Source organism: Porites lutea, chromosome 1, assembly GCF_958299795.1.
Source record: "Porites lutea chromosome 1, jaPorLute2.1, whole genome shotgun sequence".
Taxonomy (NCBI): domain Eukaryota; kingdom Metazoa; phylum Cnidaria; class Anthozoa; order Scleractinia; family Poritidae; genus Porites; species Porites lutea.
The window spans coordinates 1,579,322-1,603,983 of record NC_133201.1 but is presented as its reverse complement, the minus strand read 5'-3'; the positions used below and the strand labels follow the sequence as shown (position 1 = coordinate 1,603,983).

The 24,662-nt window shown below is 38.7% G+C and overlaps 3 protein-coding genes across 3 annotated transcripts; 2 read left to right on the top strand and 1 right to left on the bottom strand.

The window, feature by feature from the left end:
* Positions 1–126: 126 nt before the first annotated feature.
* On the top strand, positions 127–3,062 carry LOC140931212 (uncharacterized). Its single transcript, XM_073381007.1, has 7 exons — positions 127–247; positions 345–413; positions 538–628; positions 1,069–1,121; positions 1,242–1,323; positions 2,354–2,460; positions 2,930–3,062. Exons 1-7 carry the CDS (start codon positions 134–136, stop codon positions 3,032–3,034), a joined length of 621 nt encoding a protein of 206 aa, XP_073237108.1. The 5' UTR covers positions 127–133; the 3' UTR covers positions 3,035–3,062.
* A 340-nt stretch (positions 3,063–3,402) lies between these two features.
* Positions 3,403–4,981, bottom strand: LOC140941662 (uncharacterized). The gene has a single exon (XM_073390681.1). It carries the CDS (start codon positions 4,897–4,899, stop codon positions 4,159–4,161), a length of 741 nt encoding a protein of 246 aa, XP_073246782.1. The 5' UTR covers positions 4,900–4,981; the 3' UTR covers positions 3,403–4,158.
* Positions 4,982–5,705: 724 nt separating this feature from the next.
* Positions 5,706–20,555, top strand: LOC140941652 (uncharacterized). The gene is made up of 16 exons (XM_073390673.1): positions 5,706–5,987; positions 6,517–6,667; positions 7,145–7,260; positions 8,383–8,473; positions 8,916–9,003; positions 9,295–10,178; positions 10,945–11,113; positions 11,714–11,832; positions 12,084–12,201; positions 12,434–12,525; positions 13,255–13,420; positions 14,674–14,854; positions 16,059–16,199; positions 17,378–17,494; positions 19,060–19,153; positions 19,876–20,555. The coding sequence occupies exons 1-16, from the start codon at positions 5,814–5,816 to the stop codon at positions 19,974–19,976; spliced, it is 2,802 nt and encodes a 933-aa protein (XP_073246774.1). The 5' UTR covers positions 5,706–5,813; the 3' UTR covers positions 19,977–20,555.
* Positions 20,556–24,662: the final 4,107 nt, after the last annotated feature.

Here is a 24,662-nt window from a genome sequence, read left to right as displayed (position 1 = left end):
CATAAGGCCCACTCAATGCGCCAAATTAGTGGACTCCAATTGGTTAAATCTTAGAGATTTGATTGGTTAATTTTTTCAGTCTCCAAGCATTTGATTGGATAAGAATTGAATTATTGAGTGAAAGACATCAAATATGGCGGACGAAAAGGCAGGAGAAAGCGTAGAAAAAGAACTAACAGCGAAACAGCGCAAAAATAGAAAGAAAAAGGAAGCGGCGAAGCGTAAAAAACAGGAGCAAAGTCTTAAGGTATCCCATTGAGAATCTCATTTGTGAAATTCGCTGTTTGCCTTTGCATAAGCGCTAATGAATTTATAAAATTAAACACTGAGCCACATTTTTGTAGGAATCAGGGAGGGCAATAGGAGAAAGTGAAGTTAACAATGATAACGAGAAAGCACCAGGAACAGAAGAGGTAAAAATAATGAATGTACGCATTTCCTTCTTAAAATCTCATTAATCAAAAAAATGGTATCCTACTGAGTTTGTTAGCAAAAACGACAAACAAAAGTTTTTTTTTTTTCATAATTTTGCTTCAGACACCGGAGGAAAAGTTTCATCGTGAGCTAAACTGGTGTATTGAACAACTTGAAATGGGTCTTGCCTTTCAGAAACCGGACAAAAAACAAGGTGTGTCTGTTGTGGCTCATTTAAATCTTTTTTTCGTTTGTTTTAAACTCAGGTATTATCATACATTAACCAATATCCAGAAAAAAGGAAAATAAAATTTAGAGCAAGGTTAACCACAACCGATGAAACAGTGTGATAGTTATATTTGAAATCCCTGGAAGTAGCACTGACTGCCTAATTGTAATCAATATGGTGTGTGTCCCTTTTCTTTTGGCCTCAGTTTTGTTTACACTCACCTCAAGATGTCTGTGAAGACTGCTCTCCGATTTACAGTATTTTTATAAAAAAATTCATGTGCCCTTTTTTTGTTTTGATTTATTATCTTTGTTGCCATCTCAAGCAGTCATGTTAAAAAAAAAAAATAGATGAACTAGCATCCTCTTCTGACTCAAAGAATTTTCTTTATTTTACTAACATTTTTTCTACTAATACTTTTTTAGCTGAAGTTGCACATCGTCATTTACGATCTTTGAAGTCATCCAAAACTCCCATGGTAAGATAAAGATAGATTTCTTCAGACTTAAATTAAGAACTTCATAGTCTTATTCCAGGAATATGCTCATGACAAAAAAATCTTAAATGTCAAACATTCTGCTTTTTTTTCCATTTTTAGCCCAGGAAAAGGCAAATTATGTATTCATTGTTTGGAGACTACAGGAAAAAGATCCAAGATGATCAAAGGAATCAAAGACAAGGTTGTTACGCGAGTCACACTCGCTTCTGTTTGAGTTAATTATTGTTGCTTCACTGACTGTTTAATGTCATTTGATGGCTTAAATTAAGCTCGTAGAGTTAAGAGATCTATTCAGAGTTCATCTTTTGTTGGAGTAGCCTTTTCTTTTCATTTTATCGTTTCTCTTATGCATCGCTAGGAGTTAGACAGCGTAAGCGACTGTGATTTTCAATGTTTTTTCATTTTAGTTTTGAACTCGGGCCATATTTTTAATTGTAGTCTTCCAGCCATAGACAAACCAGCAAAACTGTGAACACTGTCTTGAAATATTTCAGGAAATATGTTTGTGGTGTTTCAACCAATCAGAACTAAAATCAGGACATGCAAACTAGCCACAAAACCACAAATTAATAATACATCTTAGTGTTTTTATTAACGTTCTTGCTTGTGGTTTAGTTTCTCTAACCCAATTGTCTTTTTTCTTGCAACACAATAACATTCCAGAAACGTTTCTGGTGTCATGGTTTTCCCAGTTTGATTGAAATACAGTGAAACCTCTATTAAGCGGACACCTTTAGGAACTTCCCAAGTGTTCCCTTAATAGAGGGTGTCCACTTAATAGAGGTTTGTAAAACTTGCACAATTACATTTTTGTTAACGATTAACGTTCAACTGTTAATCTGTACTGTGAGAAAATTTCATGTTGTTAAGGAAGCTAAGGTAGCTGTGATGTACTTTGTGCAAGACTTTCAGTCTAATCTACAGTTTATTGACAGCTAAAAGTATTGATTTACTGTACGTATTTCAAGGGTGTAGTCCAATACTGCTATTGTCAATTCAGTCAGCTAGAGGTTATTAACAATAAAAATTAGCCAAATACAATTATTTATTTTAGTGTCTGCATCTACTCAATAGAGGTGTCTGCTGAATAGGGGTTCTTTATAAAGGGAAATATAAGAGGTTAATTTATGGACCTGGCTTTGTGTCTGCTTAATAGACATTTCACTGTACTATTTTTTATTGATATTGGTCTCTCCTGATTACACATCTAGAGTCAGCTGCAGTTGTTAGTCCAAAGCTATCCTCTGTTAAGCAAGAAGACCAGAAGAGCATATTTGTCAAAGTTTGCCAAATGAAATTTACAGATTCTGGAAGACAGGTTGGTAATGCCATTTTGTGTGTTGAGTTGAGAGCTTTCTAGATTGTGAATTCCAGGGATGGATCTAGAGCAGTTTCCTGTCCACAAGTTGTCATCACTGTGGGGCAAAGAAAGCAGGGAGCTAGTTTCCAGAATAGTCTAACCACTGATGCACCAAAAATGGACAGATTTTTAATTTTTTTTCACTTTGTTTTCTACAAAATGGCAGACTTTCTAGGGATTTGCCTCTTGATCCCCAGATATTATAGCACTGTTATGTTAAAAATATTGTGACAATTTTACAGTAGAACCCCGGTATCTTGAACTCTGAAGGGAAATGAAAAACACTTTGAGTTAGGAGGTAATTTGAGTTATCAGGGTAGATTTCAGTGACATTTTGATTAAGGGAAAGGAAATTTAGTTCAAGTTAGCAGAGAATTTGAGTTAGTGAGGTTCTACTGTACGCTGAAAATAGGCTCTTTTTTTGCAGAAAGCTCCAGAAGACGAAACTGATGCACTGAATGAGAACTGGAAATTTCAAAAGTCAGATAATAGTTTTAAGTTTAATTTTGCTGCAAGTGCAGAATATTCATGATGATGATGATGAAAAAAGGTTATGATGAAAGTCATGTCTTATATCTCTAAAGTCAGGGCAAAATTGGGGCTTGGTCATGCCATCAGCTTATCTAGGGAAATATTACTACTGTTCACAGCTTTAGCAGACTGCAGGAGTATTCTAAACAAGAAATAGGTTATCACCAGTGAGTGAGCCAGTGGGAAGAGTGGGTAAAGAAAGCTTTTCGCCATTCTTCTTGCTCTAACACAGCTCTGCTGCCAAGATACTTGCATTATGCCCTAGACAAGTAAGTCTTCTCGCAGGCAAAGTTGAACTCCAGGCTACTCTATGAGAAGGCTTCGGTTGTGTGCAGTTGTTAAATTATTGTAACAACACAGACATTCTTTTTAAATTTAACTCTTCAATTAATAATGATATACATCAAAACTTTTGTCTTGGACAAGTAAAATTTTTTATGTGTTAAGTTTTTTTACAAATTAAAAGGCTATTGTTATATTTGCCTTCATATAAGCATTGAACTACTTATTTTCAATGTAGGCATTTAAAGTGACTGTAACAAAATAATGTCAACAAGAAATTAATAAAATTGTTGTGGCAATTGTAATAGTACAATACTTCTCATAACCTTGTAGACTGACACATTTTTGTAGTTTTTCTCTTTATCAAACATTGGAAATGAGCTTAAGTCATTTAAAAGTTTCTACTGCTAGAAGAGTTTTCAAGACTATTTTTAAATAGTCTTGAAAGCTCTTCTAAAACTTAAGAGTTGAAGCTTACTCTGCTTTATTCATTTGGCTTGACAACATACTATCATAACTTATCATAGACAAAGAATGGAATATGCTAAAAAACTGGAATACAGCATTGTCAGTCAGTCAGTCTTAGAGGGCTAAAGTATCATTTCTGCAATCAATTTTAGTAATTCATACTGAGATTACGGTTTATTGAGTACTCCTCTAGAATCTTAATTTTTTTTAATAGCCAGACGATAATCTGGCAGATAATAACCTCAACATCAACATAAAATTTAGCTCTATTTACAGCTCAGAAACATTGTACAAATCACAGAGTATAGGTAGCACTCTGTAGCTTTATCTCTTGGTTGTCTGTTCTCAGGAGGAAATCAAATAAATTATTGAGGTCTACAAATTCATAAGTGGTGCTGTAGAATTTTCTTTTCCAGAATAAAGTCCATCTTGTAAGCTCAGTCTCTTGGTTTTCTGTGCGCGGAACGAAACCCTGTTTCCTTTCTTTACCGCTTCAGTCAAAATAACTGAATTTCTCTGAGCAAGAGGAGATCGTGGGGCGGGAGCAACCTTGTCTGAGAACAGCTTTTGAGGGACGGAAGGACGGCGTTCTGAGAGCCTTCGTCTTCTCTTAAAGTCGCTCGGGCTTGTGGTTTTCTTAAGCAATCGCGCTTTATCTTTCTTAGAGAGTGGAGCTCCTGGTGAAACAGGAGAAACAGAGGTCTCGCTGAGGAGTCTGTTAATGTGTTTGATGTCTGGTGAGGGCGGCTCTTCGAAAACGGCCTCGTCGTTGTGTTCTTCGTTCTGGCTTTCTGTGACCTCATCATGATCGGTTGATTTTCCCTCTTCCTCCTGTACAACGGCTTCAAATGTTTCTTTTGATTGTGCTACTTCCTGTCCAACGGCAACAGTAATAGGAGTGCGATCTATTAGAAAACTCGGCGATCTTGGATCCACAACGTTCAGTTCTCGGTTCTGGGGTGATTCTTCGTAGCATTCCAATTGAATCGGAGTTCGCTGTATTTCAGAAAACGGCGATCGCGGATCGGGGATTTGAAGTCTTGTAAGGCGTTTATCTTCAGCTTGAGGAGTTTCTGGAACCAGTTCTGACCATCGCTTGCTTTCTTGTGCACCCATGTTTGCTGTAAACAAAAAAAGAACGCTGAAGCCAACTTATTCGAGCAAACGTCGCGTGGTTTTGAACCAACGATCGAAGATTCGAAATTTTAAATGCCCCGGTTCTGCGTTGTTGGTGACCAATCAGAGTAATTTGTTCACAAGTTACGCAGACCATCATGAATCGCGGATTCATAGGTACGAAAATGGCGGGCTTCCGTGGATGGTATTTCTTTTGCAAACTCGATATTACCCAGATAACCCCGAGCTTCTTTTGATGATTTAGCTAGCGTTTATCAGGAAAATGTTTTACGTCTCGTCTTGTGGTGGTATTCATGATCATTGCTTGTTAGGAGAAGAGATGAAAAACAGCTCGTTACGGTCGTTTCCATCTCGGCGTCCATGCCGACACACAGGTGATCAAGTGATCATAAAATGCTTTCCGTGAAGGCAAGTATTCATGACATGACGATTTTGACTAGTTCTATTGTTTCCTTTGTTTTGATTTTTTGTGAAGCATATGAATATATTAATTAATTATTATAAACATAATTATTGGAGATGTACTGGGGGGTCAAAAATTGTACGTTTTTCCCTGAAGCGCCTTAAAGCGCTTTTTTTAGGTTGAAATAATCGTGGCTAACAAAATGTCAATCATTTTTGCCTGTGATATTTTTACAGAAACTTTTATTCGATCATAACGAGCATAAGGCAAAGATCAAATTATACTATTTTAATGTCCTTAGCATGGTAGGGAAAGGCACCCTTTGCACGTTTAGGTTATTCTTTCGTTTAGCTCCTTGGTAACCAGACGCGGTGAAAACAAACTGTCTATTGTACGTTCCAGCCAAACTGTAGCTGTTACATGTCATAACATTTTGAATTGAATGATTTGTTTGAAAAATCTTCAGCCTGTTTAACGACTGTGTTTTACCATGACACGTTACCCTTTCAGTGAATTACGGGTTAATAAATTTAAAATGGAAGACGCCAAGGAAAGGCACGTGAAACGAAGCGAGGCGATCGAAATTTCGTGTGGAGATGGAAAGAATGCGAACAGAGGCGAGAGTTTACAGGAGGCTTTCAAGAAATTCCGCAAGGATAGACAGGTATTCATAAAACAAACCGATGTGAATTACTTGATGCGCAAATATTTAGGAATTTACTCTGATCGATCAACGGCTGGAAAACGTCTTTGTCGTAATTTATTATACCTTGCGAGCAGACGGAGGCCCTTCGATCTTCCTAGGTGAGTCTTCCCGACTTATCTAGGAAGATCGAAGGGCCCCCGCTCGCAGAGTAAATTTCATGTTACTGACTCGTTTATCTCAGCGGTTTTCTTAAGACAAGGTATTATATCTTGCCTCAGGATTTTTAATTATGCAGTTGAAGGACAACATGAATAGGTTGTGTAGTGAAATGGCATAAAAGTCTAGCGATCAGAACATTGGCAAAATGACTGTAAATCATTGTGGAGAGGCAGGGTGTGCTTTCTAGCCTTTTTGCCTATGTATTTCAGAATGTTTTAACTCTTGGGTTTAGGTGACACAAGTTTGGGGAAGTTGGCTTTCAGGCAAGTTTACTACTGGTTATCAGTTGCAGACATTTGGTAATCTAATCTGTATGTTTTTATTGTAGAAGGCAATACGTTTGTCTAAGCAAGTGAATGAGGAAGAAATAAAGTGGAGAGCCGATCCTAAAAGAATGCACAATCTAAGAATGAGATTTGTTGAACAGTGCAAGCAGTACTTTGGAGTGCCTTATGCAAAGAAATACCAGGAACCAGGAAGTAAGACTTTGACCACTTTTTAATTTTTTTTTCTGTCATTTTTACCTCCTAAAATAGAATAGATTGTATATACCGTAAATCCTCTGTATAGACACCCCCCCTCCCCTCCCCTAATTATTCTTCATTCTTTATTTTTCTAAATTAAATAAGACCCTCCCCCTCTCAAACGAATGACCCCCCCCCCCCACAGGTTTCTTTCCGTCATGGCTTTTAGCATTTATGAAGTTGTTTGTGCTGCTTGTGAGTTGCATAGTTGGTTTGTTTACGCCCCCATAGGCAAACCAATTATGTGACTGACAAGCAAAGTAAAATAACTTTGTAATCCCTAAAAGCTATGTCAGAAAGAATCCTCAGCTTGCAGGGTAATTTTAGTGCACATTGCCTTTAGTTAACAAAACCCAGGTCCTTTTGCAAGTTGTTCTGTTATTGTATCAAAATGATTTGTTAATTAAGCAATAAACGTTTTTTCTTAAACAGCCAATGAATACAACTCCCCTTTGTTTCTTGATTGTTGTGGCTTGGTAAGAAAAGTTCTTCGGGATCTCAAGGAGGACTTCGGTTTTGAAGTTGGTCCCTGGAATCAAGCCTACATGGTATCAGTTTTATTAATGTGTAATGAATTATTTATTCTTATGTGTCAGTTCATTTAAGACCTCTTGACCAGTTCTTTCTTTGTTATTCGTTTGTTTTTCATTACCAGGGCAAGAGTCATTAAGGTTTTAAGTTGCCAGTCTCTTAGGAAAAGTAATTGGTCATTTATCCCACAAATTCTTCTGTGTTTGTAATGTTAAACTTATTTCAAAACTTTAAGTAGTGGGTTGATTTTACTGAAGTAGCCTGCTAAAAAAGCCGGCTCCCAGCTACTGGCTACTAATGACATCCCTGATTACAGAAGTAAGAGTATGAAATTTTGATTTTGGGAACTTCCAGTAGGAACAAAAGCTTAATATTAAATCTCTTAGGTTGGGGTTACCCTCTGTTACAGTGCCTCGTAGCCATTTTGTGTTTTCTTGTTTTTTCTTTTTGTTCCTCCACCTGCATGTAACATTTTCTTGTATGGCACTAATAATATTATTAAGAAAATTGTTTGAATGTTAATATTGCCGGTGTTCTCCTTATCATGCGGTAACCAGTAAAATATTTACCGCCTGAAGTAACACTCCTTACCGCCTGCAACCACTTGAAGGTTTACTAAAATTAAATAAATTGTTTTAAAAAATACGCAAGTTGTGATCCGATCTGATTCTCACGAGGGTATGAATGAATATATGGAAAAGTTCTAAAGTATACATAGCTTTTCTTTTTATGGGCCTCCCATTTTGGAAAGAAATCATTGAAGAATATAGAGTAAAATCATGTGGATTCAATGTTTTAAACTGTTGTCTAGAGATAACAATGACCGATTTGCGTAAAATAGGTCTTAAAATGAGGCAATGGCATTTCAAAGAACTTAGCTCCTAAATTTCCATGTGAGGGTGGGCCATGTCACTCACTCCACTACCCCCTCCCCCACTAGGAAAGTGCACCTCTGGCGCATATTTTTTGCCTTATCGGCTGTGAGTGGTCCCTTAATTTACCTGCTGAGCGAAAATTAAGGGAGAACACTGTATTGCTGTTTTGTAAGGAAATGCTATTTTTTATTTTCCTTATTCTATTAAAAACTATTGAAAGGTAAAGAGGATTAGATTCTCATCTAATGAGCTTTGTTTTTTCAGTATGACACACTTCCAGTGGATATTGAGAAGCCAGAGGACATGAAACCTGGTGATCTGGTGTTTGTGTCTGGAATATACCATAATCCTAAATGTAAGTTCAAATTACACTCAAACCCACCTAATATGGACACAAAAGGAAGGGCATGCATGTTATAAAGTGGTCTAAGTTAAGAGGAGGTAGCTAATATATGAAGTTTGATATGTCTCTGAGACCAAGAGAACTGTTCGTAAGAGAGAAGTGTCTATGTTGAGGCTGTGTCTGCAAGGAAGGGTTTTATTTAAATAAATTAACAGTGAAAAAAAAATTGCACACGTTTATAAACCAAAACAGTAAGTTTTATGCACTAAAGTAGTAAGTTTTATGCACTGTTTCGTTGGCAATACATTAAATGTCCATCATTCTTATTTATTTATTTCTACTTTTTTATTCCTGCATTTCTGTTAGTTAAAATGCATCTATCGTTGATTTATAGTAGGTACATGTAGGTGGTTCCTCTGGAAAAATGTAATGCTGTTTTATTTCAAATTTTCAGCAAAGAAACAGCGCCACAACATGGTCCATGTTGAAGTTTGGGCAGGTGATGAGGAAAAAACAATTGGTGCAAGATGGCAACGTGGAAAGTAAGGTTTTGTTTTGTTTTGTTTTTTTCGTGGAAAGGAATGAGTCGCTGCTTTAAAATTGTCATTTTTTAAATGTGATTTGGTAATTATTACCTAATGAAAATTTGTCTCAAATCCTTCTGCTTGAAAATTTTTGGGGCTTCATATTAATAGATAAATAAGTTATTAGTTTTAGTTTTTTTATATTTTTATTAATTTTATTATAACTATATTGTATTATTATTAGATTATTAATTTTGATATTTTTTCCAAATGAATTAAACTTTCAATATATTAATGATCATGTTTTAGGATACAGTATCATGATTCTTACAAGTTCAGTGCCAAGAGTTACCACAGCATGCAGTATCATTTTAAATCGATTGACACATGGCTTAAGGGTATCTGCAGAAGCCATTGTCCAGAACATTCCTGGACAAGATCAAAGTATCAGCCAGGAAAAAAGTCAATCTTTGCTGAGGATCAAGCTAATGAAACCTCAGATCAAGATGCAGAGGAAGACCAGGAAATTGATGAACAAGTTAATGTTTGTGGTGATGGAAATAGCTTCCAGTGCAATGCATCAAGTGAAAAAGGCTTAGAAAGAGTTGGTCAATTTGTCTCTGCTGAAAAGCAAAATATTATCAGGAATCCGTCACAGGATTGTTCCACTTCTGTTGAAGAATTTTCTCGCAAAAATGGTCATCCAGCTACTGATGTTTCATCTTTAGCAGCAGAGTCTCAATATAGACAAAAAACATTTCACAGTTTGGATGAATGTGTTACCTGGTTAATATCAAAGATAACAATTGAACTTGAGAAGGAGGTTAGTGATGAATGCAATACTGGTGGCTTAAAGCTGACAGATTCTTCCAATGTCATAGACAAAGATTTCAAGCAGGAACCTGTGAGAAATAGCTGCCAATGTCCTCAATGTTGCCATATAACAATAAACTGCATACATCAAGACAAAACTAATGATCATTATTATAATCAATTCAAGGATGAGGATCAATTTGAGAGACTTGAAGATAGTAAATACATTTCATCTTCACTGGAATGTTTTGATTTTGTGTACAATGATGCTAGTGAAAGTCAAGCTGTTTCAATAATCCAATGTCCAAACAACTCCACCGGTGGTAGCAGTAATGCTCGGCGTTCTGTCTCTCCTTCAAAAGCTGTAAGAAAGGGGAAAGGTGCGTTAAAGAATTTTGATGCTGTTAGTAGTATTTTGTACAAATTACCAGGGCTGTCACTATGGGCAAGACCTATGCATGCCTACTTTCATAGCAAACAAAAGACTTATAGAAGCAAAAGAACCACCTAATCATTCAACTCCCCACCCGACCAGCTATTGCATATCCATCCACTTGAAATCTTAGTGACTGTGCTGACAGATTACTTTGAAAAGTTTATGCACTTTAGTTAGCAAGTGGCCAGAAACGTCACTGTTCATTTGTATGCCTGCTAAACTAACGGGACAGATAGTTGAATGCAGGCTGCCAGTAAAACTGCTAGTTGTTTATATTCTGAATTGGCCAGATGGGCCCACATTAATTGTTTGAAATGTCTCGAAAATCAACCTCTCTATTAACTATTGAATTTCTCGTAAGCTGAATTTTTTAGTCAATGGAATTTTCATTAAAAGTGACCTTTATCCATAAAAGTACATGTATTTTTGTACCAGCAATCATCAGCTTAAATTCGTTCTTGTTTTTAATTACTAGTAAGTTTGCTTCAATAGAATTCGGTTCCTGTTTTTTTCGCTAATCAGAGCATTATCAGACTGAATTAGTTGTTTATAGTTTGTGTAAAAGTAAACTTACTTTTATCCTGAATTTCATCCAATTACTTCGAATCGTTATTCCTCCCTCAGTAACGTCGTTGTTGAGAGGAGAAAGCGACTCGAAGCAATTGGATGAATTTCAGGCTAACTTTATACTTTTTGTTCACCATAAACAGGTTCTGGAAATGATTCATCATCAGGAAATGGAAGAGGGAATGAAAATGAAAAGAATAACAACAACAAGGATACCCCGCACAAGAACTCGCGAGGTGGTGCAAGATCTGTCAGTCATCAGAATGGCAAACAGCCAAAATTTTTTATTGGAGGAGGAAACGGAAACTGGATGTAAGAATGAAGTTTGGATCAAATACTCTAAACTAAAGGAAATAAATCAGAAAGCCAATATCTTTGTACCCTGCGAGCAGAGGCTACATTTTCGCTGTATGAGCTGGCGTGCGAAAAGTAGCTTTTCGCACGCCAGCTCATACCGTGAAAATGTAGCCTCTGCTCGCGGGGTAATATCTTTGCAACACCTGTTGTGATCATGCTATCGCTGAGGATCTCCATGTTTTTGACATGTTTTCTTCATTTTTGGTTTACTTTGGTGCATTATATTAGTTTTTATACAGCATAGCCTGCATAGCAGGCGCTTGGAAGAAATGGGCGCAAGGAAGAATTGGGTGTGCAGAAGCCCCTCGTGTGTCTCGGTTGCGCACCCAATTCTTTCTCACATATTACTTCCAAGCCCCTTCTACACAGGCTAGATAGGGTCGTGCGGGTGGAAAGGTTTCACGTGTACTTCAAGACACTCCAAGACACTTTAATTATGGGATAAACAAATGATTTTTTTTTTAATTCCGGTGACAATAATTATTGGCTAGTTAAAAAATGAGTGTTCTTCAGGAATAATATATTAATCGCAACCATGTTCTGTTTGAATTAAAGGATTGAATCTACATTAGTTTCACTGGGCTGGAGTAAGATTGAAGACAAGATGGATGATTCTTTTAAACTAAAATGGGTGGAATGCAAGAGTCAGATAAACTACGACAGTTTCAGGGAAGGTAAGTACAGGATCAGTAACTACTATACAATCAGTAAAGCAGCGATTTTGGTAGCCCTGTTTCTTGTGTCCCTGACACAAGAAAATCCTGAAAGACGTAAAATTTCCTGCGGAGCGCATTCTGTAGTATGTCAAAATCAATGAAGCGACCTGAAGATTGAAGAATTTCCTGTTGCTTTGTGACTTTGAATCTGCAATGACAACCTGCGTGAAGTCAGTAAGAGAGCAATATCACAATTTCTTTTTTAACAGGAGAGCAACTTGTAAATCACATTTCTAACATCAATCTGCTCACAACAAAGCTTGGTCTTCTGTGCAGCTTACAAGAATACCAAAGGGTGCAAGAAAAAATGGCCAAGACACCATCTAAGTAAGTGAAACATCCCACATCTCACCTCTTGGCGGTGGAATCCTCAAGTTAAGTAAAATATACTCAGTATTTCGATCTGAAGTTGTGGACTGTGACTACTCATATAAAAGCTTTTTATTACGTAGATGTTTGTAGTTTGCTATGGATATGGTATGTTTTGTTGTTCTGTGATATAGAAACCTGATATTTTTACCAACAATGTGTTTTCCTTTGTTTTGGTTTCATTTTTTAGGTTCCAAATTTCAATGAATGAATTTGTACCTGAAACTCACAAACTGATGTGTGAAACGGAAAAACTCAAGTTTGTGAATGAAGTCTATAAAGGTAAGATTAACTCGTTTGAACCGCAGGTGTCCGGTCAAGTCGCACGAAGGTCATGTCGCCCAAAACCAGCGTCATGTCGCCGAAATTTTCGGAGTTCTTTTCTAGTGTGGCGTATTACCATTAGAAAAAACTAACTTTCCTTTTTTTCTCGGAGTTATACTACGTGGCTAAATTATGGCCACGGATACCTGCAATATGGCTGAGTACGGCTAATTTATGACCGCTTTCATTTTTCACTGTCACGATATTGATTAGCTGTCAAGTCTCGTGCCAGGCTTGTTTCTAGTCGTCTCGTTTAGTTCGGATGTGACGTCACCGGGAGACAAGGCTGGTATCGCGCCAATTCTTAACCAAGCAGAAGTCAGCACAAGAACATGCAAAAGTGCTCTTTTCCTGGTTTTCCACACTTGATAATGGCTTTCTGACTTTTTTATTTTATTTTATTTTATTTTATTTTTTTTTACGGGGAGGGAGTGGCTTTGAGTAGACCATCTCGCTCGTCATATGGGGAGCGGGGGAGGGGAGGAACCTTGATCTTGACCAGTCGAGATGTTCTCAATTAAAACAAGATTTGAAGGTCTTCCTGTGCTTGGGGCTCTGCATGTATGTAAAAACTGTCCTAATTGCCAGAAGAAAGGGTATTTCCGAGCTAACAGTGACTTATCTTACAATGGGATGCCGAATTCAATAAGCAATCACTTCTTACAACTGAGGGATTTTTATTTTCAGACGGTGAAACTTGGATCTGTAAACCAACAGGCATGAATCAGGGGAAAGGCATCTATCTTGTGAGCAGCAAAGAACAACTCAAAGAGAAGCTAAACATAAATGGAGAGAGCGAATCCAGTGCAAGACGTAGCGTGGTGCGACCACCTCAGGGACGAGTCATACAGAGGTACAAATAATGCCTTGAACTTACCTTTGGCTTCGTCCACTCTGATAAAATTGTTTAGTCGCAGTCTCCTGAAACCGTTGAGTAGCAGATTATTAGGGTCTAGTTCTGCCTCCGCCGGCAGCTTGTCATTGCTATAGTGTTGTCTCTGTGGAGACAACATTGCAGTCGGTTTACGGTCATCTCACCATCAACGAAATCGCCACCAACAAATAACTCTCAAATCATTGACACAGTTTACTGCGCTTTTCACAAACAAGCGAACTCTAAAGTTCAAAAGCCGCCTTCACAATTGCGTTTTTCGCTGCCGTCAATCATAATTACGATCTCAAGCAAAGAACCTTGAAACACAAACACACAAAACAGATCGAAATTCACCAATCACAAATCAGAAACCATGACCTTTTGAACCTGTTAAAGTAAAGTTTTGTGTCCTAAGAGGTCCGTTGAGATGATTGACGGCAGCGAAAAACGCAATCGTCAGTTGGCTTTTGAACTTCAGAATTCGCATGTTTGTGGAAAGCGCAGTAATACCTAGGATTACTTACCTAAGATTTTTACTTTTTCGTCAAGCTTATGCGAATTTAAATTCGGCGACCCAATACAAGTCTATCGATCCCAATTGACGATCCTTGCGTCGGACGTCTTATGCTCTTGATAATGCAAATTCTAATAATACATGTATAGGTTCTGTAAGTGTAAGCTTTGACATTTGAGAGCATGGTAAAAAAACGTTCAGAAACTTTCTACAACCACTAGTCATTTCTTTGAAACATGAAAATAAAGTAACGGTTAAGAAACGTCATTCCATGAAAGTTTAAAACAATGCTAAGCTAAGTTCTATTCTTGGTGGCGAGATGACCAGATACCTTGCAGTTGGGTCACCTCCAGTGTTATAAGCAGATTTAGCAAAGGAAGCGCAGCAGCAAATAAGAACCCAAAAACACGCGGAAATGACTGAACGCCAGTTCGGTGCTCAATTTGCCGCCTTGCCGTTGAAAAGCCGGTTTTTTGTCTTCGTACGCCGTCTTTAGCTCACTATCGTCGCGTTGTCTTTCCTAATCTGCCTTATGTGCCTTAGGTGAGCCCTTAGGTGACCTCGTAGGAGGTACTCAAATTCTCACAGTCAAAGCACTATAATTAGAATTCTGGCAAGCGACTGCTCGTTAGCAACTTGAGACTACTTTTTCCTGTCTGCTCTTCTTTTTGGTATATCCCATATATCAACTAACAATGCATTCTCTTTTTATCGGTAGATATGTGCTGAATCCCTTGCTGTTGAATGGCTACAAGTTTGATGTCCGTACGTACATGTTAATCGCAAGTACCTCGCCTTATGTTGTCTTTTATCATCCGGGATATGTACGCCTGTCGTGTGTCCCGTATACACCCTACACTCAAGATGCCGCTGGACTGCATGCTCATCTTACCAATCAGGTTTGACCCGTTTGGTTCGTTTTGCGTTTACCAGTTGTCGTTATTCTATTGCTCATAACTGGTCCACAACACAACGAGGCGTTTTTGAACGACGCAAGTCAACCGGAAGCGAGACCTTTTCTCTTATAATATGCCTTAGTTGACGTCTTATAGAGACGATTTGCCCGAAATTTTGGGCAAAACCACTGCCCAAGAATTAGCCTGCGAATACAGCCGTTTCTCCTTAATCGTCGCCGCTAAGGACGTTTCGAAACGGCTGTATTCACAGGCTACCCAAGAATGGAAGAAGTCCACTTCCGGTTAACCTGCATCGCTCAGAAGCGTCTTTGCTTAAGTTCCCTAATCACGTTTCCGGTGAGCCGCATACGCCTGACCTAAGTTAACAATTTCACAAATTAGGAGATGAGCAGGCAAAAACTGTCCAAAATAATTTTTTTGTGGATTATTCCTGACATGAAACTATTTTTTAGTAGATAACAAACAGTGGATGACATGTAAGGGGAAAACTTGCATGTTATGCAATTTGACGTTTACCGTTAACGTGATTGTGAATCTCTTATGTTTGTTTACCATTTAATACCAGGACACTGATCAGTAGGCTAAATTACCAACCGCTGTTCGGGAAAATGAGCCCGCACTCTTCCCCCTTAAAGATCAAAGACCGGGCCGGGCCGGGAGACTGGCAGAAATCGAGCCTGTGTGGGGTGGTCAGCAATTAGCCTGCGAGTAAGCTCTCTGGTGCGCTGTAGCGTCCGGTCGGGAAAAGGAAGGAGAGCTGGCAACTACGTCTCTGGATTGGGATTTTGAATATCTGCATCGAAAGAGTCGATGCAAAGTGTTGATTGGCGGAGATGGCATAAGTAATGACGTCATTACCCTTGGCACGTGTTTTTCAATGTCTGTTTACATTCGTGCTCGTTTCCGCTTCTCGCTGATTGGCGGAAATCTGACAGCTCAGTCGACGGGGAGTCACAGGGGAATTGGAGGTGGAATTTAAATTCCAGAGACGTAGTTGCAAGCTCTCATTCCTTTTATAAAATCCCTAAACCTGGAAACCAGGCTTTGTTGACTTTTATCAGTAAACCCTAGTTTCTGACAAAATCTCGGTTGCTTGCCACGACGTTTGGAAAACGCATTTTTTAATTTTATAGTTAAGTCACAGTTAAATGTTATCTGTACTGAAATCTCTGTTTCTGTGTCACAGTATGTACAGAAAAAACACCCCATGTATTCCACCATGAAGGAAGATACTGTCTGGAGTTTCGATCGATTGCAGTCATACATCGATGAGAAATATGCCAAGGAAAAAGAACTCCCTGAAAACTGGGTCTACACAGCATTCACGGTAAGTAATAAATAAATAAATTTCCGTTATTTACCCTCGGCAGTATTTATAGCACTTATGCTAGTGGGGCCTAGCAAATGCATGAAATAACTAATTTAAATGAAACATAATGGGATTAAGAATCCCAACAGGCCGGATGCAAACAAGTTGACTGTTTACAGGCGTGGTGGAGGACTTAAACTTTTTTAAAATTTTTTTTTATTCAAATTTATTGTATCTTTATTACCTTAGTATTTTTATTGTCATGCGTTTTATACATGAGCCTATGGCGCGGATGATCGGGGCAACCTCATCCCACGTATTGACGTTAATAAATTTATTTATTTATTCATTAAACTCGGGATTATCAAGAACAAATCCAGCTAGCGGTCTGTCAGGGCGGGACTTGAACTCTTGGCCTCCGACTTGCAAGTCAAGCGCTCAAACCGCCCGGTCACGCTGCCTCCACAAGTCACTGTTCACGTTTCATCCGGTGTTAATACAGTGGAATCTCCCATAAGCGGACACCCTTGGAACGCGAAAAAGGAGTCCGTTAGGCGTTACTGGAGCTGGCTGCTTACGGGAATGTAAAACTACGGAGTTTGTATGGGAGTTGAGAAAAACAGGGTTTTATGAAGGCAGCCGTAAGTAGAGCTGTCCGCTTACTAGAATGACGTCCGTCAGGAGAGCTTCGACTGTATTAATTAGTTTATACTACTGCATGAGAAATTACTGCAATTTGATTGGCTTAGAGCAGTGGTATTTCAGCTCAATTTGAAATACCTACATTTGAAAATTACAAACCTTTTGTGGGTAGTAGTATAAACAAATAATAGCACGATTTGTACGTGATATTTGGCATAAATACCACTTGTGATATTTCAAAATTGTCTCAAATTTCACTCGCCTAACGGCTCGTGAAATTACGTATAACAATTTCGAAATATCACTCGTGGTATTTATGCCAAATATCACCACAAATCATGCTATTACCTATACTAATTTTCGCACTTTTGGTGATTTCCATTTGTGATTTTCGTACTTTCAAAACTCGCATCGAAGCCTCCTGCTTTTTGCATTTGACTTCCTTGTGAATCAGTCATTTTCTGCGCCTTTTCTCTTACTTTTTAAAACCATCAAGATTTATAATTATGGGCTTTGTATGATCATGACCGTCAAGTTTTACTTTTATATTCCAGAAACGCATGCATCAGATAATGACAGCATGTTTCCACAGTGTTCGTCAAAAGCTGCATAGAAGATCAGGAACTTTTGACTTACTAGGATTCGACTTTCTTATCGACGAAGATTTTAAGGTTTGCTAGTTAGATAATCCTTTTTGACTTTTGAGAACGTTGAAAAAATGTCACCCAAGTCGCTTATCGTAGGCTCGATTAACCAGCCGCTGTTCGGGAAAATGAGCCCGCACTTATCAAAGACCGGACCCGGGAGACGGCGGAAATCGAGCCTACGCTTATCGCTACAGGCGTTTTTTCGAGCTTGGAATCATTTTGTGTGTGTGCGCTTAGATCCAGTTGCATATGTTTATTTTTTCGTACATAGCTCTCCGTTTTCACGAATCCCGTGTTTGGCATGAGTTGCATGATTCCCGCCTTAGCTCAATTACCTATGCACTCAGACATAATTTTTTTCGCGCTTAGCTTCTTTGCCGATTGCCTTGCATGGCACTTGCTGCATGTTACCTGCGCTGTTTTTTATGTTGCATGTTTTCCCGTGCTTAACAAAAAAACTTGGGTACTTTTCTTTACCAAAATCCAAATCCGGATATTTAATCCGAAAACGGCTATTTCGTTTCTTTACTAAAACCCAAAAACGGCTAATCAAAATGATCCACGACGGAGGTGTATTCTTTGGATCATATCCAAATACGGATACTTTAGATACATGGTCCGAAGCGTTTCTTTACTACGGATCCGAAAAGAGTGAATTTTATCAGCAGTAACTCGAAACAATTTTAATACATACATTAACTGTTTGACAACACAGCACACCTTTAAGGCTTTTTTTGAACGGGAGTCAAGGATTATAAACGATCGATTTTATCCGTTTTATCGGAGGGGTAAAATCGCAGTGCAAACTGGACCTGCATTGTTCTAGTTCACGAGGACAAAACTGTTACACAACTTCGCCGGCGCGTCTCACGAGACTTAACTTTTCCAGTACATATCTTATGGATTTTTTTTGCTAGAACCCGACTTTTATTTTCTTGCTCTTTTGTATTCCTTTTCACATTCCTTCTTTCTTTGATAACTGAGAAGCTTATAACCCCGGACCCCGTTCCTCGAAAGATGGTCAAGTTTAACCCAGGATTAAGCCAAAGTTTAAGCAAGGTTTTCTTGTCTAAGAACACGTAACTAGAGCTTTAAAAATGCTGTTGAGCCTTTACCCCGGGTTACGGTAAGGACAACACAAAACGTTACTCCAAGCAATATATAGGAAAGTGAATACATAAAGTGGAACAAAATTTTAATCCTGGGTTTGCGCGCTAATCTGCCTTTCAGGAACCGAACCCTGTCCTGGGCTATATACTTCTGCTTTGATCAAGCAACCAGGGAGAATTAAGATGTAGATCACATAGACTGCAAAACAGTCAGTATTTTTGCGTATTCAAGTACGCGCGAGCAGTCAAACAAAAGGTCTGGAACGAAGCTGAAAACAGAGAGCGAGACTGGGGAGAGACGCTAATTCTCTCGCCTCACACGCCCTACGGGCGTGTGAGGCTCGCGCGCGTGGCGCGCGTAAGACTCTCACGCCACGCTTTACCGATTTCTTTACTGATTTTGAGAGAAAAACCGACTGTTTTACAGTCTATAGATCACAAGACGCCAGGTTATAACTGTGTAGCGTTTTTTTTTGGTAGGTTTGGTTGTTAGAGGTGAATATCAACCCTGCTCTTCACACAAACTGCCAAGTGCTCATGGATCTCTTACCGGGGGTAGTCGACGAGACGCTAAGTAAGTATGCCTCTGAGTGCGGTAGGCAAATTTTAATCATTTAGTTCTAGTATTTCGAGAAGTATCAACCAGCTGTTCTATAGCCTGCGCCGCAGACAAAACTAAACCGTTCTGGTCATGTCCGTCTGCGAAACGCAATTCCGGTAAATTGTTGGGGCCGCTGTGGACCCTGAACAAGGATATCAACGCTGCTTCGCATAGGTTGCTAACCGGTCTTAGATTACCTCTGCAATGTAGCCACTGTTCTATTAAGGTAATAAAACAATACGGAATAGGGCTTTGTTAGTTTTAAGCCAAATTACTAGCCCCGAATCTCCTATTTCCAGGAAATAGGTTGCGTGACAAGCCGATTGCTGGATAGCCTGCGTAGCAAGCGTTTCTGTTTGGTTTCGGAGCAAAGAAAGACAAAGGAAGGGAATTTTCGGTTTTGACAGCGCGAGAAATGAAACGAGACCGTGCTCTTTCACTTGCGCCATTTTTCGCGCTTTCTTTGACTCTCGTCCCTCGTTGTTTGCTCCTAAACCAAACAGAAACGTTTGCTGCTCGGGCTAATTGCTGGACACCCGCCTCACCTTCCCTGCAGGGGCAGGGAGAGGTTGTACACGGGCTAGCCGATTGTGAGTTTTCCCGTGCTTTTTTTTCTTTTTTTCGAAATTAGGTTAACTATGTAACTGTGAGAAATACAAAAGCCAAACTGTTACTATAAATTTTTTTTCTTCTAGAACTTGTTATCGAGATCTCAGAGAAGACAAAGCGAAAGCGGCCAATCTTTCCACTTGAAAGTCAGAAGGGTTTTCAGTTATTATACAACGGAGAAAAATAAACAACCAAAGCGTCTGTACTCTGCAAAGAACAGGCAAAAAGCTAATTCAGATCCATCATACATGCCAGTCAATAGCAGACTGAGAAACTGCTGATGGTATTTGGTATCATGAAGAAAGAGATAACTAATAACCCCGAAGCAGCTGATCACTGTTCAAGGCCTGGCGGCTTGGCTGTCTTGGTTTGCTGGAGACTGGTCTCTCAATTGTGACTTGATAGATCACATGCCTTGCCTGACTCACTCCTGGTGGTTTATAAAGCAAGGCGGGTGCATAAAATGACTTAAAAAGACATTTTGTTGTTTTTGTAATTAAGTACCAGTGAATTTTCCCTTGTAAACGGAAAATAATCGTTTACTACTATGAGTGTGGAAAGGTGTAGAGTAATCTGCCTTGGAGATCTTTAACGGTGGTTGTTGTTTGTCCTTTGTTGACAAACTTATTGACCAACTCAATCATCGAATCTCTTTGAAAGATTAGTGTTTTTTATTATTAATTCACAGGAGGTTTTACCCCTTGATTAAAGTCAAAGTTGTTTGTTTTGGTATTTTCTGGGTCCCTTATAAATAAACAGCATGTTTGGAGTGTTTTTATGCCTTGCTGCCTCAATATTTTATTGTTGGTTGTTAAAGTTATTCCGGCTTCGAAAACAAGCTCAGTGATAACACTTCACTTCAGTTTATGTACCACTTATTCACCTCGTCCGTTCCGTCATTACAAGGAAATCTCAGACCGAGCCCTTGATGCATTGACAGCTCGCTATCGCTCGGTCAATACACCAGAGCCGACGTACTCAGTGTGATTTAACTGGAGGGCTCCTGGTTTTATTAGTCACAAATTCATGATAACCATTACATTCATTAAGATAATCTTGGAAGTACATTTCATACAATGAGTCATATCTCAATAATATATATTTTTTTAATAATATATAATATATATATATTTTTTGGGGGGGGGGGGGGGCGGGGGGAGGGTCATCTCAAAAATTTTGGGATACAAGGGGGACCACCCATTTCTGATGAAGAGGCGGGGGGGGGGGCATCTTATTCTACTGGAGACGAATCGACAGGGTGCCAAATGTTACCATCTGCCGCCTCACAGAATCAGCCCCCCTTACTGAAAGACTCAGACTTCGACAACTGAGATTCCTTGGTCACGTGCTCCGCTTGCCTGAAAATGAGCCTGTCAGAGATTTTGTAATGTTTGTTCCTACTTATGGGAGGAAGAAACCGGGAAGACAGCGGACTTTGTTCACCAATTATATTCATTGTCTTCTGGGGGATCCTGATAATCTGCTAAATGACAATCAGCTATTGGAGATGGCGCAAGACCGCTATCAATGGAGGAAACTTGTGGTCGACTGCTCCGCAGCCGAAGGATGATGATGAGTAATTAGAGCGATTTTCGTATGACCTTGAAATAAAAACGCGCGAACAATACAGAAACAACAAACGAACAGAAATAGAGCGATTTGATTGGTTTATCGAACACATACAAACGCGGGTGGCTTTTGGTTGGTTAAGCGAACACTCGGGTGAAAAAACTTCATGCCCGAGAACTTTCTAGAAACCAACCCATACTTCGCTTTGACGTCATACTGCAACACGATTGGCCAATCGAACAATGCCTACTCCATATTAGGGTTTTCTTTGGCGGGAAAACTAAGGGGCCATGTTTTGATCTTTTCATCCATTGGCTGATAAAACAAATAACGAACACTTACGGAAACCATTTTTCAAGGTCATACGAAAATCGCTCTACCACGAAAACACGTAGCCGATTCAACAATTAGTTTTAACCAACCTCCTCAAGCCTACATTTTCTAGGGTTAACACTCCGGGGATTCCCATGCAATTTGCGAAAAAACTGGTGACGTGAGAAGCAAGACGCAAACGACAGAAACAACCAATCAGATTAATATTTTGCATTCAGCATTTCGTTCTCCACTTTCGTAATACTTACTGAGTTTCTGTTCACTTTACTTTCAACGGGAAATAGGTGCTTTGGATTAGGACAACGCATTCGCCTTTTTAAAGAAAATTTTAAGAGGTTTTTTTTAAATTTGTTGTAATTTATCTTTTCTTACTTAAAGAAATTTCATGTTAAATTCAAGGTGTTTAGGAAATATAACCAAGAAAGCAAAAAGTTTTAAAGTAGTGATAAACTGCGCATTTGCCTATCTTCTGTGTCAATCAATATTCCCTTTATATGTCTCAAAGACCTCAAACGCCACACTAAATGACAATTAATTTTAAGGTCTTGGCAAATTCACGTGCCAGTTGCCAGTCAATTTCCTAAAGTACCAGTTACTTGCTTAAAGACGGAAGAGTAGCCACTTCATAGTGATGCGAATCAAGATTTATTAAAATCTTTACCGCCCATTTGCTCACAATGGCCTCGCTTTTTTTGCTACTTTAACATAATCGTCTGGCCTTAAACGCAAATTTTCAATCTTCAGGGCTTTATAGTCACGTATTTTCTGCGATGTGAAGGGAATGGCAAACCTTTCCACGGGGTTTCGCTTTATTTATAGCATTGCTGTTTGTGTGTAAACGCAACTATGTTTGAAGGAGTGTTGTACATTCGTGGAAATTTTACTAGATGTCTGTGATCGAACCTTTCAAAAGGCGATGTTATTAACCTGAAACCTAATTAGTTTCAGGCTTTTCTAGAGAAAAGGGCGACGAATACTCAGGTTTTAAATTTTAAATTTGGGTTCGGAAATTAGGTGACCCACCCCTGCAATGGGAGTGAATTTCGCAAGCCCTCCCCTTGAGCTTGGTCTAAAATATCATGACCCTCCCCACCTTGCAGAATTGAAAGAAAAATGTTCCAGGCTCTTTAAGGTGCAGTATTCCAAGCCAACAAGAAAAAAGGAAACAAAAACAAAATAAAAGGAAAGCAAAAAAAGCCAGGGCAAAAAGAATGGAAGTTAACTGCAAAAGAGCTATTGAAACCATACTACACCTCCGCAAGAATCGCATGATGTTACAGAGCCTATTGGCCCATTATTTCTTCACTATGAAGGAATAAGTGGGCTCCTCAAAACACAAAGGCTATATATCCAATATGCCTTTGAGAAGGGTTGTTCATCAATAAATCACAGGACATTATCAAGCAATATCTACGCTTCATCTTAAATGAAAATCATGATGATGATGAAAGTGATTGTATTAATGTGAAGCTAATAAAATAAGATAAAATAAACAAAATAAAATGCTGATGATGTAAATGATGATGATCAAGATGCTCACAGCAGCACGGATAGTGATGCTGAAGACAGGGATGAAAAGGATAGCCAAAACTATTAATAATAACATTAACAACAACATTATTCATTATTGCAATAAGACTCTATAGAATTGTTATAAATGAAAAGTAGATGTTTGTTAAATACTTCACAGTTTATATCCATAATATTCCGTTGCTCTTTTTTTTTACCAAATAAAGAACTTTCTTTTTTTTCTGTCGCTGAACCTCTACATGGTCACGGGCATATATTTGCATGACCCTCCCTCTTCTAACGGCCCATTTTTCATGACCCCTCCCTTTTCTGAGTCTCAAAAAGTTGTGACCCTCCCTCTGCTTCCACCCCCCTCCCCCCTGCTAATTTCTGACAAGTCCCTAATAGACCCCGCGTGATGAACATTTGAAGCTTGTACGCTGTTTACAACAAGAGCATGTCGACACAAAAATCGTTTCAAAAGTGATTCAGTTTAACTATTTTTGCGGAAACATGAGTTAAACAGGAGTATGTTCACCCCTAGTAGACTCATGCAGTTTTAATGTTGTGCTAAAAGGAAGCATAATTCTATAAATTAACCGTATACGTATAAGCAAGATAATTTGAATAAAGCTCAACATTCTAACATCACGCATTTAAGCTCATTTGTATACTGTTGTCCTGTTGGGTGGTGTAGGCCTATATCAGAGATTTCGGCTTTGAGCTTCATGTGTCAGGGGTACCCGACCACTGTTTTCTGTAAAATATCTTTTCGGAGAGGCAAATATTGCCTAGAATTTTGTTTTACTTGAGGACAGCTAAAAATTTCTGGATGACCGTTTCATTCATGCAGAATTTTCGAAGCTTATCTAATAAATTCCTTACGATTTTCTAAAGTTTAATTTTTCACATTTCACACCCCAGGCTAGACTATTTTTCGTAGGAAAAAAGAAACCTAAAATTTTTGGTTTCAAAAATGTGGTGCAGAAAGGAATCAGAAAAATTTTTACTTTCGTATAAACACGCTAAATTGCATTTAAAATTTTCGAGAAAATAATACTGAAGCCCTTGCAATTTCGAAAAGACTTAAGTTCCCCTAGGCTGACCGAACACATACAAATTTTATAGCGCCGTTTAGAATGCATTTGTAAAGGTCTAAAAGTACTCTGGATGGTTTAAAAAAGTATTTTTAATGAATTTGGGAGGAAAACTTCGATGGGTGCCCCTGATGTGTTACAAACCCTTCAAGGTCAGCTCCCTAGTTTTTTCAATACTGAAACAGAAACTTAAAATCTTTTGCCACTGATAATCGTTGTCCAGTTGCTACTTTGTTTCCTTTCCAGTTCAACGCTAGGGGATTTGGAGGCATGAATTGGTCGCTCGTCCGATGGAAAAAAGTCGTCCGGTTGCGCTTTAGAAAAGGCAGTTCTGAGCATTCATTGGAGAAAATAATCCTGGCAAC

Coding starts and splice junctions, on each gene's coding strand:
- LOC140931212 (XM_073381007.1), top strand. CDS start 134: ATGGCGGACGAAAAGGCAGGAGAAAGCGTAGAAAAAGAACTAACAGCG. Junction 248..344: donor AACAGGAGCAAAGTCTTAAG/GTATCCCATTGA, acceptor ACATTTTTGTAG/GAATCAGGGAGGGCAATAGG. Junction 629..1,068: donor GAAACCGGACAAAAAACAAG/GTGTGTCTGTTG, acceptor ATACTTTTTTAG/CTGAAGTTGCACATCGTCAT.
- LOC140941662 (XM_073390681.1), bottom strand. CDS start 4,899: ATGGGTGCACAAGAAAGCAAGCGATGGTCAGAACTGGTTCCAGAAACT.
- LOC140941652 (XM_073390673.1), top strand. CDS start 5,814: ATGACACGTTACCCTTTCAGTGAATTACGGGTTAATAAATTTAAAATG. Junction 6,668..7,144: donor GAAATACCAGGAACCAGGAA/GTAAGACTTTGA, acceptor TTTCTTAAACAG/CCAATGAATACAACTCCCCT. Junction 8,474..8,915: donor AATATACCATAATCCTAAAT/GTAAGTTCAAAT, acceptor TCAAATTTTCAG/CAAAGAAACAGCGCCACAAC.